At 54.9% G+C, this 18,015-nt stretch overlaps 2 protein-coding genes across 4 annotated transcripts in view; one reads left to right on the top strand and one right to left on the bottom strand.

Annotated features, from left to right (window-relative positions):
* The window catches only part of Ubn1 (ubinuclein 1), a 30,838-nt gene extending 25,893 nt beyond the window's left edge, over window positions 1-4,945 (top strand). The window contains exons 16-18 of one of the 2 annotated variants that reach the window (XM_026385338.2): window positions 329-578; window positions 808-897; window positions 2,707-4,945. In XM_026385338.2, the coding sequence (XP_026241123.1) occupies window positions 329-578; window positions 808-897; window positions 2,707-2,756 (390 nt within the window). In that variant the 3' untranslated portion in view covers window positions 2,757-4,945. The remainder of the gene's footprint in view (window positions 1-328; window positions 579-807; window positions 898-2,706) is intronic. The other variant, XM_026385339.2, reaches the window with a different exon arrangement.
* A 215-nt stretch (window positions 4,946-5,160) lies between these two features.
* Window positions 5,161-18,015, bottom strand: part of Ppl (periplakin) — a 38,919-nt gene continuing 26,064 nt past the window's right edge. Inside the window, exons 11-22 of one of the 2 annotated variants that reach the window (XM_026385500.2) lie at window positions 17,757-17,903; window positions 17,127-17,278; window positions 15,872-15,969; window positions 15,561-15,718; window positions 14,382-14,560; window positions 14,166-14,304; window positions 13,311-13,504; window positions 11,693-11,843; window positions 10,889-10,972; window positions 9,945-10,061; window positions 9,353-9,445; window positions 5,161-8,623 (exon numbers count right to left, since the gene is read on the bottom strand). In XM_026385500.2, coding sequence (XP_026241285.2) covers window positions 5,960-8,623; window positions 9,353-9,445; window positions 9,945-10,061; window positions 10,889-10,972; window positions 11,693-11,843; window positions 13,311-13,504; window positions 14,166-14,304; window positions 14,382-14,560; window positions 15,561-15,718; window positions 15,872-15,969; window positions 17,127-17,278; window positions 17,757-17,903 — 4,176 coding nt within the window. In that variant the 3' untranslated portion in view covers window positions 5,161-5,959. The remainder of the gene's footprint in view (window positions 8,624-9,352; window positions 9,446-9,944; window positions 10,062-10,888; window positions 10,973-11,692; window positions 11,844-13,310; window positions 13,505-14,165; window positions 14,305-14,381; window positions 14,561-15,560; window positions 15,719-15,871; window positions 15,970-17,126; window positions 17,279-17,756; window positions 17,904-18,015) is intronic. The other variant, XM_077802657.1, reaches the window with a different exon arrangement.

The raw sequence follows: 18,015 nt of genomic DNA, 5'->3' as shown, positions 1-18,015 counted from the left end.
CTAACCAAATATACACAAATATATGTGTATTTACATAGTAAACGTATGCAAAATAAATGGGTGTATAAGAAGGTGCATACACATACTTGTGGATATCCACAGTGGTGGTCTTTCCTCTCCTCACCAAAGAGACACCTTTAGTGTCCTATGCCCTGGAACGCACTCCATGCCATTTCATAGACTGTCCTTGTTCTTTTCTCCAGGACTGCAAAATAGAAAAGTGCCTTTTCTGGGGCATTTGATGTGTGTGCCTGTTGTGCACGCTCCTAGGTTTGCTATGAGTTAACAGGACCAGGCTTCTGACCACTTGTCTATGTTTCCTCCCCAGAAAGGACCGGGTGGGGCTGTGCTGCTGACCAGCTCCTCTCCCTTAAACCTGCTGTCTTCATCCTACAAGTCCAGCAACCCCAAGCTGCCTGGGGCAGTGAACTCTAACTCACTGGGGATCCTTGCCCCTGTCCCATTTCCACTCCATGTGCTCTCCTTCAGTGCGGAGTCCTCTGCTAAAGCGGGGGTCTCCAAGGATGCCATCGTCACAGGCCCAGCCCCTGGGACCTTCCACCACGGTATCAGCCACAGTAAGTACCTGTCTTCTGTCTCTGTCCCTGTGTTGTGGTGTGCTGTGGTTCCTGTGTGTTTCTGGTGTGACCATGGGGAATGTCCCTGGGACAGTGCTGAGCCCCTCCCCTTTGGGTTTGGTTCTTAGACTGGTCTGGCCAGTCGTCAGGGGCTCTTGGCTGCCAGGGCTGTTTTTCCCTTCTGTCTTCAATGTTCGTGTTTTGTTCTCTCCCCTCCTGTTTCTCTCAGGTCTTCTGGCTGGCTTGCACTCCAGCCCGCCCCATGCAGCAACTCTCCCACATGCTGCCGTGTCCACCCATGTCCCGCAGAGTCTGCCAGGTAATTGCCAGATGTGCCCCTGCCATGCACTCTGTGCACTGCTGCTCTCCATCCTTAGGTGCTTTGTCTACTGCTGGACGTGGAATGTCTGCCTTGTCGTTGCTGTGTTGTCGTCTCGCCTTGTCTTTTAAGGGTCTGGCTATGTGGGCATCGGAATAACATGGCCTCCACAGTGAGACTGCTGGGTTCTCGACTGGAACCCTGAGCCTTGGTGAGCACAGAAAGCTATGGGACCTGACCCAGAGGCAGGGTCTGTCCTGACTCTTAGCATCTTTTCCCTCTTTGGTTAAGAAAGAAAGTAATGGTAGGACTCTCCCAAGGGCTAGTGGGCACTACCGGCCTTCACAGCAAGGCTGTGCGCTCACTGGTATTTGTCAGTTCACAGAGGCTCTCCATACTTTGCTTCTGTAAATGGGAGAAATCCACAGAGCAGTGAGGGGCCACAGTACAAGACTCTGAGGAAGGACAGTTTCCCTCTGATGGCAGCATGGACCTGAATGAGAAGCCACTTTCAGTCTGGCCAGATGTAAAGCCTTCTTGGAAACAGATTTGGGAGCACACCAGGAACGAGGCAGTGTCCCCACAGAATAGCTATTTTAAGCTAGCCTTTGGTGTGTCACTGCTTAGTGGCATGAGAAATAGGCATCGGTGCCTCAGGCAGGCACTTGGTAGAAAGTAGATGTGCCACATTCAGTCCTGTTTTCTTGGGGACAGACCTCATAGAATTCTAGTATGAGAAGCCTGATGGAACACTAGGATTTGACTGGTGTTCTTACTGCCTTTAGACTTGTGCCAGACAGGCCCTGGGCTGCATTAGTAAGGGAAGAGCCAGTCTTAGCGAAGCTGAGCCTAGGTTACTACCCTGTGGATTGAGGGCCCCTGGGCTATACATGACTTGACCTGCCATATGGAGAGGGTAGGACCCATGACTGTCAAGTAGATGTCTACCTCCTGGTCTGCTGTGGGTCTCTGAAGGCTGGTTCTGAGGTTGAAGCATTGGTAGTGAGTGCCAGAGGCCAGCTGGGAGTGAGAATGAGTTTGTAGGTCTCTAGATGAAAATTTGGCTTCCTTGGGGGCTAAGCCTATGTCTGTAGTTAGCCCTTTTTCCTCTGGAGAAGCAGTGAAATGCATGGATTTCCCCCACATACCGGTGGCTGCCAGTGGGAATAAGTGTAGTGCAAGCATCCATGGAGCTACCTAGGTGAGATCTTGGGTGTGTGACAGATGGCCCACCTCTGCCTGCTTTGGGGAATGTTCCTCTCTAAAAGAAACGAAATAAAGAGCCAATGGAAAGAGATTGAGGGTCTGTGGTATTTTCACCCAAAAAGTAGAAGGAAATGAGAGAGAAAGGATGGAAAAGAAGGACATTGCTTTCTTGTAGCATTTTGCTGTTTTTCTTCTGGGTATTAAAAGGCTCTCCGCAGAGCAGCTGTGCTAACGCCAGTGAGCCTTCCCCTCCTCCTGCGCCGCACTTCAGGTGGTCGTTACCTGAGGGGCTGCCATCAGGCTCTGCGTGGCAGCAACACAGCCGTGTCTGTGTCTGCTTTGCTTTCCCTTCCTCTCTGCCTGGACTCCACGCTGGTGTCTTTACAGTTGTCCCTATACCTGGTGGTGAGCACTGCTACCCTGAGTTGTGTGTGAACATCAGGCCTTGTCATAGTGGCGGTTGTCACCTGAGCTGTGAAGTGGCCTAAGTCACATCTCAGGAGCTGTTCTGGGCACACTGCTCAGTACACCATTGGCCTGCGTAATGCCAGTGCCTACGTATGGAGTCAGCTCCTGAAAGACTGTTCTGTTCTTATTCTCCAGATGCTTCTCAGCTTCACGGGAAGGGGCCTAGTGTGCCACGGAAGTTGTGACCACTTGAGAGGACAGGCTCGATTGACTTGGGTCCAGTGGAAGCTCAACGTGGAGGTCTCAGATGGCGGGCGTCTCCTGCACACTCTGCATACTGGTTTCCTTCCGAAGCAGGCGTGAGTTCCCGGAGCGTGTCCTGGCACTTCTGACAAGCCTCCAACTAAGGAGCAGCTCACGCTGCTGGTGAAGCACTTACTGACCTGGTGCTCTGGGCCTCACAGCTCTGTTGCTGGAAGGTTGTTAGAGGGCAGCTCTGGGTGTGGGAGTGTGCTGGGCTCTTGGGAAGCGGGGAGTCCACAAGCTCTGGTTGCAGATCCGTTGGCACAGCTGTTTAGGTCTGCCTGGCCCCCAGCACTCAGTCCAAGTACCTCACAGCACTTGATGGGTCTGGGGCTCCTTCTGGCCACATTAGGATCCCTGGATGGTCAGTGTTATCCCATCCCCAGGCTGTGTGCTCAAAAGGACAAGACCCAGGCCTGAGCCACAGGTGGGAGGCCCCTCTTGTCTCCTTGCAAAATATTAAGAACTCTTACTGTGTGCTATCTATGGGGGACCAGTTTTTCCTCTGAACATGACAATGAAGCTCTTATAGAGAAGAGACCTTTGTAGATTCAACAATTATGGTAGGATTTTTAAAGACATCTATCTTGGGCTCAGTTTTCGTCATTACCATTAAATGCATTGGATAGAATGGGACTGCTCTTCACACGTCACATTATAGGAAGACTCAATTCCAGTGCCTTTATGGTGGAGCAGAATTCGACAACACAACGTCCATTCAGTCCCCTGAGTGGATCTGAGATGAAGACCTTTTTTTAAAGAGATGTCTGTATTTAGGACATAGCCAGTTTTATTTAATTGAGATTTTTATGGTTGCACATCATAACCTGCGCCGTCCTGACTTGAAAGTCATCTGGGACCCCAACCCCAGGTCCCAGTTGAGCCAGGGCTCCCATTTTGTTTTTCCAGAGTTGGTACAGGTAGACTGCAGGGGAACCCCAAAGCCCTTTGTGTGTGAGGGCTGAGACGAGGGATTCCGAGTCACAGGTGACATTCCAGTTTCTTATTCTTAGAAATCCTTCTTAGGCAGAGTTGCAGGGATAGGCCTCTGTGAAGCGTCTGCTGCCTACAGTGGACCTGGAAGTGTTGAGCTCTCCAGGCAGTGGGGTTCTTTGTGGACTGGGGTGCTGCCCAGAGGAACTGGAGAGTGAATCTGAGGCAGGTGAGGATAGCAACTATAGAACTCCTGTCACCAGGCTGGTCACACTCAGCCAGTGGCCATTTCACAAGGACTTCGAGGGCCCTTGCTTATTCTGTGAATCTGTGCCACAGGTGAGTCTGACTGCCCAGGTGAGCAATTTGACATGTTAAGAGAGCATCCTCAGCATGTGCACCTGGGTGAAAACAGACAGTCTTTCGGTTCCTGACTCCCAGGTGCGATGCTCAGTAACTCCCACTTCCTGTGGAGGTTGGTGCCCTTCCCCCTGTGCTGGGAGCAAGACCTCTGTCAGCTACTCAGCCTGGCCTCTGCTCTGACTCTTTTTGTATGTAAGAACCAATCTGTTTCACATTGGGCCACATGGGTTCCTTATCCTTTTATTATATATATTTTTTGCAACTTGGATTTCCAGTTTGTTTACAGAATAGTCTTAGGTAGTAGCAAAAGAGCCAAAGAAGAGATTTGTATAGCTGAGCTCAAAGCCGAGCCGAGGCCGTCAGCGAAGGCTGAGCAGTGGGAACTCTCCAGGCTCCTCTGCCCATGAACACCCAGGTCCCAGCCCCAGCCCCCCTCACCTCCCTCCTCGCCCTTTGGTGCTCCCTCCTCCCCGTGTGCCACTGAGTGTGCAGCTGGAGCAGGATACCCTTGTCCTTAGGAATCTAGTGATGCCTCTTGCCTCAGGGAAATGTTTCTTTGATGGGGAGTTTGAGATTTCTTTTTCTTGTTTATGCTTTATTTGTGGTAACGAAAGAGTGAATGACAAACAGCCATGGCAAGGCAGATCTACAGCCCAGCTGCAGTGGAGGCGTGGGGCAGAGCACGCTCAAGGGGCTGCAGGGGTTCCCTTGGCGGGCGGAAGTCTCTGAGCACTTACCGAACATGGCCGTTTCTTAGGTGTGAGAGGGGCTGTTACTTTTGTGCAGCGACTATGTTGGTGTTGGGGGTGGTGTGGAAATTGTTAATCTTGTATAAAGCAACTCAATAAATTGTTTCAAGGTTTCCAAAAACCTGTTTCTCATTCTTTCTTTCAGTTGTATTCGCTAGTAGTTCTTCCTTCCGGAGAACCTGGTATATACGTGATACCCATTTTGTCTGAAGGTTGAAAGGGAGGGAGTAAGCAAAGGAAGCTTCCACATGCAAGGGCGGAAAAACACGCTCACTATGACATTAGAATCAAGCCACCAGTTTTTATTTTCATGCTATAAATAAAGTTCCCTCTTATTTGCCATCTTCTTACATAACACATGAGATACAGAAAATGGGAAATTTGGTGAACAGTTTTCTATACCTATATACCAGTGAGATAATAAACAAGACTCGCAAGGCAACGAAACAGGCTATCCGCAACACCAGCCATCCTTAAGATCTTCCGATTGCAGACCATGTCCTGATAGAATGTCCTCCTTGTACAGCGTGGCTGACAGGCCCTGTGGTTCCTTGTGCCTTTCTGGCATAGAGCCTGTCTTGTGGGCAGAGTTACTACTGGGGAGGCCTTACTCACAAAGTTGGTTCCCAGTAAGAAAGCTGGAGGGTGTGCCCATGGGCAGCCTGGCAGCCCTGTCCTTTAGTAAATGGAGTGGGTGGAAGGAGGCCTCTGCCTAGATTTTGCTGGCCGGTGTGCCAAGGCCCACGCTGCCCTGAGTGAGCATGTCTGTTGTGGTTGCGCTGTGCTGTAGTAGTTTTCAGACTGTTTCCAGCCATCATAAGAGGAGTCTGTTGATGGGAGTATATTGGGAAAGGAAAAAAAAAAAAAAGGGCATGTAGATGTCAGATCATTGGAGGCCGGAGCAGGTTGCTCACCCAGGTTGAATGATGGCTGAGATAGGAGCTGCCAGTGCCGGTTCTGCTCACACGCGAACTGCACTCCGAGCATTCTGCACGGATTAGGAGTCTGCACAGGATCAGGGATGAGCTACCTGGGAGGCTGCTGAGGAGGAGCAAGCCAGCTTTCCACCTCCCAAGAAGAGATGGGCGGAAGGGCTGAGCCTACTTCTGCCCAGACACCAGGACCGCCAGCTCCTGAATGGACATATCCTTGTTGACATAGCGATCATACTGAGCAGGGGTCAGCCTGCCGCTCTGCAGGGCTTCCTCAATAGAAAACTTCTTGCCAGACTTCCTATCGTGTATCACTGAGGACTCCCCATTGGGACCCTTTACCGATATCTCCTCCCAGTCGCACTCCTGGCTTCTGAGTTTCACAAACATGTTCCAGTCGATGAGCCCAGCCCTGTGGGCCTCCTCAGGGGACAGCTCACGGCCTGTGTCGGGGTCAATCACCACGATGGAGCGCCGCAGGTGATTTTCCCTCTGCTCCCTCTTGACGGACACGGACCCCAGGCGCCTCTGCAGCTCATCAATCTCGAGATCTTTGTCCTTGGACAGCCTCTTGAGATCATCCAGTTCTCTCTCCAAGGACCACAGTCTGGAGTCGAGGTTGGTCCTAGAGTCCACCATGGTCGTGTTCCGCAGGTCTCGTGTTTCTGCTGCTGCCATTTCAATTTCTGATTGGAGCCTTCGGGTCTCCAGCTGCAGGTTTTGTCGCTCTAGCTGAAGTTTGTGGTTCTCTTCCCTTAGGAAGTCCAGCTCCTTGGACGACTTAGAGTTGTGGAATTCCAGCTCTGACAGCTTGGCTTCCAGCTGAGCCACCTCGGCATCCAGCTCCCTCTTGCTCCTGCTCTCCTCTTCCAGGCTCCTCTTGAGCTTCTGGATCTCCTGTTCGGTGTTGCCCTTCTCCACCTGGACACTCTCAGAGAAGACGACCTTCTCTTTGACCTCCGCCTTCTCGAGGGCAGCCAGCTTTCTACGCAGGGGCTCCAGCTCGCCCTCCAGCAGTTGTCTCCGGTGCCGCTCTTCCTTCAGCTGGGCTTGGAGCAGGGCGTGCTCCCTGGTCTGCTGTGGGTCCTGCTGCAGCACCACCTTCTGTGTGCGGGTCACCTTCTCACCAGCCTTGGCCTCCTCCTGCTCCAGCGCAGCCAGCCGCTGCTGCAGGCGCTGCACCTCCTGCTCAGCTGCCCTGCGCGCCTGCCGCTCACGCTCCAGCTCTTCCAGTTGCCTCTCTAGTTCCCCACGCCGCCGCTGCAGCCTCCGCAGCTCAGCGCGCAGCTTGTCGATCTGGCGCAGCTCAGCATCAATGCTGTCAGTGAAGGCGCTCACCTCCGCCCGCAGGCCTGGCTCCTCCTCGTACTGTACCACCTCCTGGCGCACCACCCTCTCCCTCCCCTGGGCAAGCTCCTCCTCCTTGCCCCTGATCTTCTCTTCTTGTAACACTCGCTCCCCTTCCAGGTCCACCTGCTTCTTCTGCTCTTCTGACAGCTTTGCCCGCAGAGATTCTACCTCCTTTCTGGTTTGGGGGTCTTCCTCGAACTGGAGGATCTCCTGGACCACCTCTCTGGTCTGGACCTGCGGCTTTGTGTCCTTCAGGGACTGGATCTCCTGCTTCAGCTGATAGATTTCTAAGTCACACCTCTCAATCAGCCTGGTCTTGTCCACGATCTCCTCCCTGAGTCGCTGCAGCTCCTTCTCTGTCTCTGGGTCAGTGGTGTACTTAATGACTTCTTTAGTTACCTCTTTGACTTCCACCTGCGGGCCCCGCCTCCGGAGAGCCTCCAGCTCACCCTGGTAGCTCTTGAGCTGCTCCTCTGCAGCCCTGTACTTCCGCTCCTGCTCCACCAGCTCCAGGCGGAGATTGGCCACTTCGCTCTCTGCCTTGGGGTCTGGCCGCACGATCTCGCGGACTTTCTCCTGCACCACCACTTTGGCATTCTCCTCCTCCAAAGCCCATATCTTTCGAAGCAGCTCTGTTTTCTCCCGCTGGCTGGCTCTGGCCTTGGTGGCCTCATCCTCATACTGGCGGGTGAGGTCACTGACCTCCCTCTCTGCAGCTGCATCCTTCTCCACCTTGAGCACCTCCTTGACAGTTATCTTGCCCTCAGCCATGGCCCGCTCCTTCTCCAGCCTCCTGAGCTTGGCCTGCAGGAAGCTCAGCTCCTCCTCCTGCTTCTCCCTGAGCTTGCCCTCCCGCTGGTGCTCCTCCTGCAGCTGCTGGTACTCCGCCTCCAGCTGGGGGTCATTCTGCAGCTTCACTACCTCCTTCTCTGTGACCTTCTCCTGTACCCGGCTTTTTTCAGTAGCCAGGGCTGCCACGCGCTGCTGTAGGAGAAGCACCTCTGCTTCCCGGGCACCCTTCTGCCGCCTCAGTGTCTCCAGCTCCTCCCGCAGCTGCAGGACTTCGTCTGCCTGGGCTCTGTCGGGCTCGATGCGCAAGACCTCTTTGACCACATACTCCTGCCCCCCATCTCTGGTCTCCTGCTCCAGGGCGCGCAACCGTAGCTGCAGCGCCTCCAGCTCCTCCTGCAGCAGCTGGTTCTTGTGCTGCTCTTCCACCAGGGTCCGCTGCATCTGCTGGAAGCTCTCCTCCAGTGCGGGGTCTGGCACTTTCTTTAGCACCTCCTTCCTCACCAGCGACTCCTGAGGCCCCTGATTCCGCAGGGTCCGGATTTCCTCCTGGGTGCTCTTGACCTCATTCTCCAGCTGCTGCCTTCGCTCAGCCTCCTCGTCCAGTTCCTTCTTGATCTTCCATGTCTCCTCCACACTGGAGCCCGGATTGTTCCCTTGCAGGGTCTCACGGGTCACTTCTGTGTCTGGCTGCTGTGACAGACAAGACAATATGTGATTAAAGCCAGAACAAATCTGCTCACCTTGGAACAGGTCAGACTGTCCTATGATCCCCAGGATTCCATTAGAGTTCTTGGGCTAGTTTTTAAAGTGGCCAAAAAAAAAATAAAAAAAAACTAGATTGGTTTTATAAAACGAAATGAGGCAAAATATTTTACAACGGCAGAGGAGTCTGAAGTGAAACCTCTGTCGTCTGTCCCCAGGGGATGTCAGTCCTCGAAGCCGTTTTCTGTGCTTCCTTCAGCCTGTGCATTTTGGTGTGCCCCACTAAACACGTTTACTTTTTCTGCACAAATGTCCGCCTCATCTCCCGTTCTGTACTCTGCTGTTTATGGCACAATCAGAAGGATCCAACTCTGACCCAGAGCATGCAACTCCCTTCCTTGCAGCAGCCCAGCCCTCTGCCGTGTGAATGGGATTTAACCAGCCCACTGCTGACGACTTGGAGTCGATTCCAGTTTCTTGCTACGATAAACAGTGTTGTCATAAGTATTGTGGTCTTCTAAAAATAACTTTTTAGTGGGTCCTTAGCAAACATTTATTGAATTCAATGTCAGTGGAACTGACATTCAGCCAGGGTACTGCCCAGAATTGTTAGCAAGAGACATTCCCTCATTCCTAGGCTGTCTGGGGCAGGAGGAAGCTTTCATTTTTCAGCTGGTATAATAGTTTTAAGCAGGGTTTCTTACTAAGATCGATTACCTGTCTCAGGAGATTCAGTGCAAACTCCAGATTCTGCAGCCTCTGCCTGTTGATGGCCTGGACTTCTGTGAACTTGGCAGCAAGAGCAGCTTCCTACAGAGAAGTTCAGGAGAGCAGTCGGCAAACAGGAGCCAGCAGTAGGTGAGTGAGAGCCAGAGGGCCTGGACACAGTCTTTGAAAAGTCTGGCAGTTGGGGGCAGAGGGGCGCTTCTTGCCTGCTCCTACCTGCAGCTATTCTATAGTCTCATCATTGGAGAGAAAGGCGGACTCGTGTCACACAATCCAGGTTTCAGCTGACTCTGGACTTTGAGCAAGTCTCCTCACCTCCCTGAGCCTTACTCTTCTCAGAAGGTGCCTGGGACTAATGGTACTAGCCCTCCCTGGGGGAGCAGGTGGGAACTTCCCAGAGTCATGGGGCCAGCTCCGACCAAGCTGTCCTCTAGGCATATCGATGTCACTGCCCCCAAACAAGTTCTTCCCAATCTGTGCTGGCCCCCCTGATGTGTGTGCATCACTGAGGCCTGCGTGCAGCAGCCTGGGGCTGCACTGCCACCTTCCCCTCAGTCCCAGACAGGCCGCTGCCTGAGCTCACCTCCTCCTTCACTTTGGCAGCGGGAGATTGCAGCCTGGCTCTCTTGCTCACGTGGCTGTTACTTCCATTCTCCAAGTCAAGAAGCGACCTGAGTTTCTCTGCTTCTAGCTCGTAGTCCTGGGTGAGAGAACAGGGAAAGTCACTAAGAAGAGACTGAAATGTTTGTGTACCCCTTCCAGTGGACCTAGATCTGCCCTCAGTGGGCGGAGAAGGGGTGCTGGTTCCGAGTCTGCACAGGCCTCCCCTGTGGGATCAGCTGCAGCTACTGGCCTCCAGGGGCCCTGAGACTCATCCACACAGGAGCAGGACATAGCTGCACTGCCCAACATGCGGGGAAAAGCCCCACACCTCTCCATCCTCAAAGAGGCAAACCAAGTAACCTTCCAGTCCTTCAGCAGGGAGATTTGACACTCTGCTTCAGTGCACACTGGACCGTAAGCTTCCTCTCCTGCCTTCACCAGCTGATAAGTTCATTACCATCAAGTGGATGTGTGGTGATCCATACCGCTGTTTCTCTCTATTGGACACTTAGGCCATTTGTAAATCATGCTATTACACAATTTTGCTTTTCTTTTTTTTTTTTTTTTTGGTACCAGGGATTGAACCCAGGTGTGCTTAACCACTGAGCCACATCCCCAACTTTTTCTTTTCTTTTCTTTTTTTTTGAGAAAGGGTCTCACAAAGTTGCTTAGGCTGGCCTCCTGAGTCAGTGGGCTTTCCCTTTAGCATAAATCCCCCCAAAGAGTTGTTTACTGCTTCCAAGAGCATAAACCCTTTTATGACATTTGGCACCTGGTACCATAATGTTTTCCAGAAGGCTCTGCAACTTGCATGGCTGTTCAGTGCCTGATGGTGACCAGTTCCTGGCAGGGCCTACGTCTGGTTGGTGTAGGGGGTGGAGGGAGGCATCCTAGTGTCTGCTTGGCAGAAGCTTCATGGCTCACCTTCACAGCTTGCTGGTACTGCTGGGAATTGGCGTAGACCTTCTGTACTTCCTCTTCCCTACTTGCTATCTCATCTAGCAGGTTCTGTAAAACAAGAGATCTTAATAACCAAAACCAGAACAAACCCTGTTGGTAAAGGGGCTGGAGTCCTTAGAAACTAAGGTTCTTCTCTAGCACAGCACATAACATAAAGCTTCCTCATCTGCATCTGCCTGTGACAAAAGCCAGTTCTGAGGCCCTGTGAGGAAGGGCCAATAAGATAACTATCTTTTGCCAGGAAACACATTTTGATTGAGTGCTTTGAAATGCCAGGAACTGCTCTGACATTGTCCTTAGATTATCTCATTTAATCTTCAAATGACCCCGTGACTAAGCATCATGATCTCCGGCTCCCACATGAGGGAACTGAGGCACTGTGAAGTTCAGTAACTTGAGGGCAAGCGGCCTATCAGGTAGAGCCAGGATCTGAACCTGAGCCACAGGGTTCCCTAACCCAACACACTGCCTGGGGCATTGAGGAGGCAAGCAGTAGAACTTGGGGACTGGGGTTTTCCCCAGGAGGGCTCCTTTGGTGTTTCTGTAGCCATTCACCTTGAGGCCAAGCCTCCCTTCTCTGTGCTGGGCAGAGGGGGAGAGGGGAACGAGGCACAAGGTGCTGGGAGCTGAGGTCCAGGAGGGGGAGGTCAGCCAGGCCTGTGCCCTACTCTGTTCCCCAAAGGCTTGGTTCCCTCCACTGACAGGGGCCTCCTGACTTTTGACACTCCTAGCTTCCATGTGACCACGAAGCAGATGCCACTGTCTTGCCTTTTGGTTCTTGAGCTTGGTCTCCATCTGGCTGAGGCTGTCTGTCTCCTGGGGCTCATAATTGGGGGTGCTAGACAAGAACTGGAGCACACGGTCGTGGCCACGGTGGTACTCCTCATAGGCGGCCTTGGCACCCTGCAGGCTCTGGGCCCTGTGGGGCAAAGCGGGTCAGGCCTCCACACAGCAGGCAGAGGCCTCAGGACGCTTCACGTTTTTAAAGGAGAAGGAGAAAAACAAATGTAATATAATTGGACAGGACGCTTCACGTTTTTAAAGGAGAAGGAGAAAAACAAATGTAATATAATTGGACAGGACGCTTCACGTTTTTAAAGGAGAAGGAGAAAAACAAATGTAATATAATTGGACAAACCCTAAATGTTCACCAGAAAGAAAGTGATTATGGGGCAGAGGGCTGCGTACTGGCAGGCAGAGGTGCCCAGGTACTGTGGGACCTGAACAAGCCACAATCCAGGAGCAACCACAGGGAGGCAGGAAGTCATACCAAGTCACCAAAAATAGTAACTTCGAACCTACAAGGTAGAGCAAAAGTAAGGCTTAGAAGGAATTGTATAGCACTAAAGGCCTTTATTGGGAAAAGCTATCTGAGGGCCGGGGCTGTGGCTCAGCGGTGGAGTGCTTGCCTAGCATCTATAAGGCACTGGGTTCGAATCTCAGAATAACATATAAATAAATAAAGGTCCATCAACAAAAAAATATATATTAAAAAAAAAGAAAGAAAAAGCTGTCTGAAAGCGACAGTCTGTCTCAGCTGGAGAAAAAGAAGAGCAAAAGAACCCCAAGGTGATGGTTGGAAGGAAGGCGAGAAACGGGAATCACTGGAATCAAAAAGCTAGTTTTCCAAGGTGATTGATCAGCCATTCGGCCTCAGCCATCCGATTGGAAGAGGGAGAGGGAAGACACAGACACAGCAGAAGGAGGCATACTGCTCCAGGAGCCAGCAGAGGTCCCCTTCGACACTGCTGATGGAGAGGCCAGCCGGAGACAGCTGGAGGAGCGCCAGTGAGTGCCGCTAAGACACCGGGTCCTGGAAGTGTGAGCCACTGACGTCACTCCAGGAGTGGGTGAAACACATGGGTCACACAGACTAACAAAAACCACACACACACACACACACACACACACACACAATCCAAAAAAAAAAAAAAAAAACGAGGCCCAGGGCTGGGGCTCAGTGGTAGAGCACTTGCTCGAATTTGTGAGGCCCCGAGTTGGATCCTCAGCACCACATTAACAAATAAAAATAAAGATATTGTGTCCATTAAAAAAATATATTAAAAAAAAACCATCCAGCCCAGATGCCTTCACTGGTGAAGGCCGGTGCGCCCTTAATCAGGGGAGGAATCGGTTCTACACAAGTGCACAGAAGAGAAGGGACAAGGCAAGGCTGCGGCCTGTAAGGCTGGCAGGGTGCCGGCCAGGAGGACTGCTGACAGCAGCATGACTGGGCGCCGTCACCCTCATCCCTCCTGCCTCACCGTGCAGGTGCCTCGGGAGGTGGCCGCTGCATCAGTCACTTTCTTACTAGAGACAGCCCTTGGGGCATCAGGGAGCCTGTCCCGGCCAGCCCCCTGCGCTGCCCTCCCTGCGCTGCCCTCACCTGTGCTCCACCTGCTGGCGCAGGTTGTCGAAGCGCTGGCTCAGCTTGTGCGCCTCGGCCTCCTGGCGCTCCAGGTCGGGGCAGTGCTCCTGGAAGCGGCTGGCCAGCGAGCTGGAGCACCGTTTGGCCTCCTGCAGGTTCCGCTCCACCTCTCCCAGGAGGGACTTCTGGGCCTGTAGCTCCGAGGCCATGGCCTACAGGGTGGAGGAGACGAAGCCCTGTGGCCCGAGACCCACCTGGAGCACCAGCTCTGGGGGTGGAGTCATGCCTAGGAGCAGGAGGAGCCTTCCCTCTAGGCTTGCTCCACCTGAGTCACCTCCTCCGAGTGCCTTTGTGTTACAAAAGCTGGAGAATTTCACTTCACTGGGCAGCTCATGCCCACACGAGGGTCGGCTTGCAGCCCTTCAGCCACGGGCCTTCACCAGGCCTGTTTCCTGGGCTGAGGCCAGTCCTGTGGTGCAGAATAAATGAAGGCTGTCCCTGGCCCCCGGCTCAGGACCCCAGTGCTCAGGCAGGCCCAGTGAAATGGTGAGGAGAGCGCTGCAGGCCTGGCCTGCCCGGCTGCCTGTGGAAGTCCTGAAACCTGGCTTGATGCAGATCCCTGATGGTCCAGTCCTGGCCCCCGACAGACACTCCACAGGCCACATGGCTGGAGCGGCTGGGATCAGGGCTGTGGCCTCCCTTCTGACTCCCTATTTGGCACACCAAAGGCTTTCCAAACCTGCAGGGACTGGCTGCTGGGCCTCTCTGGCCTCAGTGTCCTTGTCTGGGCAGGACAAAGTGGGCAGGAAAGATGTGCCTGAGGCCTTCAGCCAGCTCAGAGAAAGGTTCCCAAGACTTGGGCCAAAAACTCACCTCCAGCTCCTGCCTCTTGCTGTCCAGGACACGGCCACTCTCGGGCACGGTGTCATCCTGGGCCAGCCGGTTCTCGTGTGTGGCCAGCAGCTCTCGGCCCTGCTGCAGGCTCCTCTCCAGGCGATTGGCCACATCAACTCTGAGGACACAGGTCAGGAGTGGGTGGGTGGCTCCTTCACCCCACCCCAGCCTCCCCACTGCCCGTCTGCCACCCACTTCTCCTGGGCCAAGTCCAGTAGCTGCACAAGGCGCTCGTATTTCTGGTTGGTGTCCTCCACCCGGGCTTTCAGCAGGGGTGCCGTGCCGCTGCCCGGGAGGGCCTCCACGAAGGCCGCACACGCGGCTGTGCTCTGTGCCTTCTCAGGCTCGATCCGCCGCAGCTCGTTGGTGATGTTCTGTGAGGACGAGACCCGGGTCAGCCACAGCCTGGCAGCTCTCTTCCCCCAGGGATGAGCTCAGGGTGGGCACAAGGCCCCACGTTCCAGGGCCAGCAGAGACGGCTACGAGGTCCAGCCCACACCACCAAGCCTGACCAGGTCAGGGCAGCCCAGGTTCTGCGTGTTTAGTGAGCATCTCCAGGAGCCCTGACGCAGGAGGACCGTGACTGATGATGGTGACACAGTGAGGAGGGAGTCCCCGAGGACCTACTGCTCTCAGCACCCAGATGAGCGAAGGGGTCCTGGGGGCCACCCTTTGGAGTAGGTAGGTCTTCTCCCATTCACAGGAGCGGGCACCAGACTTCGAGGAGCTCAGGAAGGGGTGTGGCCCCTCCACTCCTCACCCCTGCACCAGGCATCCCCTTGGCCCTAACTCGCCATGAGGCCACCCTCTGAGCCCTCTTTCCCTGTAAAACCAGGGTGATGGTCCCACCATGGAGAGCTTAGGGAAGTACATGAAAGGATGCAGTGACCCATGGATGGGTGCGTACATCACCCTCCGTCCTTCCGGTAGCCTCAAGTAGGAACCAGTCCATTTCACTCTAGGGACTGCGGCTCTGGGGCTTTAGTGACGTCTCACGGAAGTAGCTAGTGATCTGGCTCTGAACTCGCACAGTCCACCGTGCCACCACACTCATGGTCTCCCGCCAGCGTAGACCCACATAAGCCCTGGTGGCCGTCATTACGATGGCTACAATCCCAGGCAGTTGACAGGCCACACTGAAGCAGCACCCGGGTTCCATTTTCCGGGATGTGTCTGGGAGCACCAGCTGAACACCTTGGAGCCTGGTCCTCGATCCAGACCTGGGGCGGTTCCAGGAGAAGCCCAGCACCCAGTGACTCAGGACGTGATTGCAGTGACAGGCTATCCCAGTGGAGCACCTGCCACAGATGTCTCAAGACTCTGTGGGGTGAAACCTTGGGCATGAGTCCAGCTGGTGTCCCAGTCCAGCAGTACCTTGAGATCCTTGGCCCGCTCTGCACTGTCCTGCACAGCCCGGCCCTGCTCCAGTGGTGGCCGCAGAATCCCTGTGATGGCCTTCTCCTGTCGGTCCAGGTCACTGGCCACCTCGTCCAAGCTGGCCAACAGCTGCCGTCCCTGCAGGTCAGAGGCATCTGTGGAAGGAGGACATAGAGTCAGGGGTGGCAGCAGGGGCATGAGGCCCAGGAGGGCCCTGGAGGCCAGCTGAGACCTGCCCCTGCCACCCCATGCATGGTGCAGACCCTCCTACTGGTGCCCTACCCTTGGCAGGACACCCTGCTACCCACCTCCAGGGTTCTCTGTCTTCAGCACCTCGTGCCGCTGTTGGAGGGCCTGCCGGCTCCCCGCTGCCTTCTGCCGCAAACTCCGGTACTGGCTGTCCAGGCTGGGAGAGCAAGAATGTGCTGGACCTGGGCTGCCACCTCCCCCTCTGCACAGAGGCAGGACCTGGACTCTAGCTGGACAAAAGCCCAGAGGAGCCAAGTGGCTCAGAGAGTACTTTGAAAAGTTAAAACTGTGATGGGAGCCAGGTGCGGCACACACCTGCACCTCAGTTACTCAAAGGCGAGGGGAGGATCCCAAGTTCAAGGCCAGCCTTGGTAACTTAGTAACACTTGGAAACACTGCCTCAAATTGAAAGTTTAAAAGGGGGATGGGCTGAGCATGTAGCTCAGTGACAGAGTACTTGCCTAGCCTATGCAAGGCTCTGAGTTCATCCCCAGCGTTGCACAGGACAAAGTGGAGGGGCTGGGCCTGGGGCTGGGGCTGGGGCGGGGGCTCAGTGGTAGAGGGCTCGCCTAGCACGTGTGAGGCCCTGGGTTTGATCCTCTGCACCACATATGAATAAATAAAAGTTTTAAAAAATGCTTTAAACACACACACACTGGATGCGGTCAAGGCTGGCAGTGACTCGGGTCCTTAGACTCTGGGGTTCAGAAGACCCTCCTTCCTCTCTCTCCCCCAGTTTTCTTCCTTCCCCTCCCTCCCTCCCGCCTGCTCCTTCATTGCAGGTCTTGTGACCTAAAGTGATCAGTTCACTAGTCTTCCCCACCAACATGTCACCTCTGAGGGGACAGTACACAGTAGGTGTTCAATATTTATGGGCTGTATATATCAAGGCATTCCTGCAATCAGTCACTGATTCAGCAGAGTTCTTTGCATCAGGTGCTAAACATGGCCCTCAAAACACTGGCCCCGAGGAGCACAGGCCCAATGAGACTGATCATCTTGGTAAAATGTGGTGCATGTGGCAGGAAACGGTGTGTGAGAGCCAAGAGGAGGGGCAGGGGCCAGGGCAAAGTCCTTAAGCTGAGGGCCTGAGCTAGCTGGGCCACAAGCAGGTGCCACAGGCAGGGGGCACAATGCAAAGGCCCTGAGCACTAAGAGAGCACATGCTTGCCAGACCAACAGCTCTGTCCTTCTCCCCTTGAGCCCCCAAGGGGGTGCAGGTGGGGTGTCAGTCCTCCCTCATCCTAAGTAGGATGCCAGGGCTGTGAAGGCCAGGGCCAGGGTCCGTGCCTGCTGGTCCCTCTGCCCTCATACCTGTCAGCCAGAGCCAGCGCCGCGGGGTCAGTGGGGGGGATCATGAAGCAGACAGCTGGGGCACTCAGCTTGTCCCCTGCAGCGTCAGTGAGCTCCCAGCTCTCCCCGTTGTTCTTCTGCAGGGTGTAGCTGTAGCCCCGTGAGATGGGGCCCTGAGGGGGGGCAGGCCAAACCATCAGGATGTGAGGAACCGCCTTGGTCCATGGCCCGGGAGCCCCGTCACCCGCTGGCCCCCTGGACCCCCCAATCTTGGACCCAGGGCATCTTAGCCCATCTCCCCGACCCTCCCCAGGACATTCGGCCATAGAAGGAAGGGGGAGGGGCTGGCCCAACGGGAACAGGCTGCCCGCCCAGCCCTCAGTCCAGGGGGGTGTCCCCCCTTCCAGGGAGGTGTGTGGCGTGTGACTGGCTTGGGGGCACGTGACTCAGAGCGGGGGCCCCGTGGGGCTTCCCTGGGACTGTGCCGGGAGACAGACACGAGGGTGCGTCTCCACCACAGGGGAGGCAGGCGGCAGGGTGACGCCCATGACAGACAGGAGCTGGTTCCTGAAAAGGGGGTCCGGGCCCTGGCTCCCGCTGTGCTCCCCTAAGGCTTTGCAGTGACATGGGTCCCTCCCTGCAGGCGCCCACCTGGTCACCCTCAAAGTCGCAGAGCGCCTCCACAGGGATGGGCTTGAGCGGCGTCTCCCGGCGGTACTTGAGGGGCACCACCTGCTGCCCTCGCTTCTGCAGCCCCCGCACCACATCCTCGTACTTGTCCAGAGCCTTCTCCTGGTCCTGCGGAGGGCCGCGCCGCGGGGTGAGACCCAGGGCCTCGAGCTGGTGGGCGGGGCTGGGGATGGGCTGCAGGGGTCACCCTGGCTGGGCTGGCGAGGCCCCGGCTGCCACT

The sequence above is a fragment of the Urocitellus parryii genome, chromosome 9 (assembly GCF_045843805.1).
Source record: "Urocitellus parryii isolate mUroPar1 chromosome 9, mUroPar1.hap1, whole genome shotgun sequence".
Lineage (NCBI taxonomy): Eukaryota > Metazoa > Chordata > Mammalia > Rodentia > Sciuridae > Urocitellus > Urocitellus parryii.
This window is presented reverse-complemented; position numbering and strand designations above follow the sequence as displayed.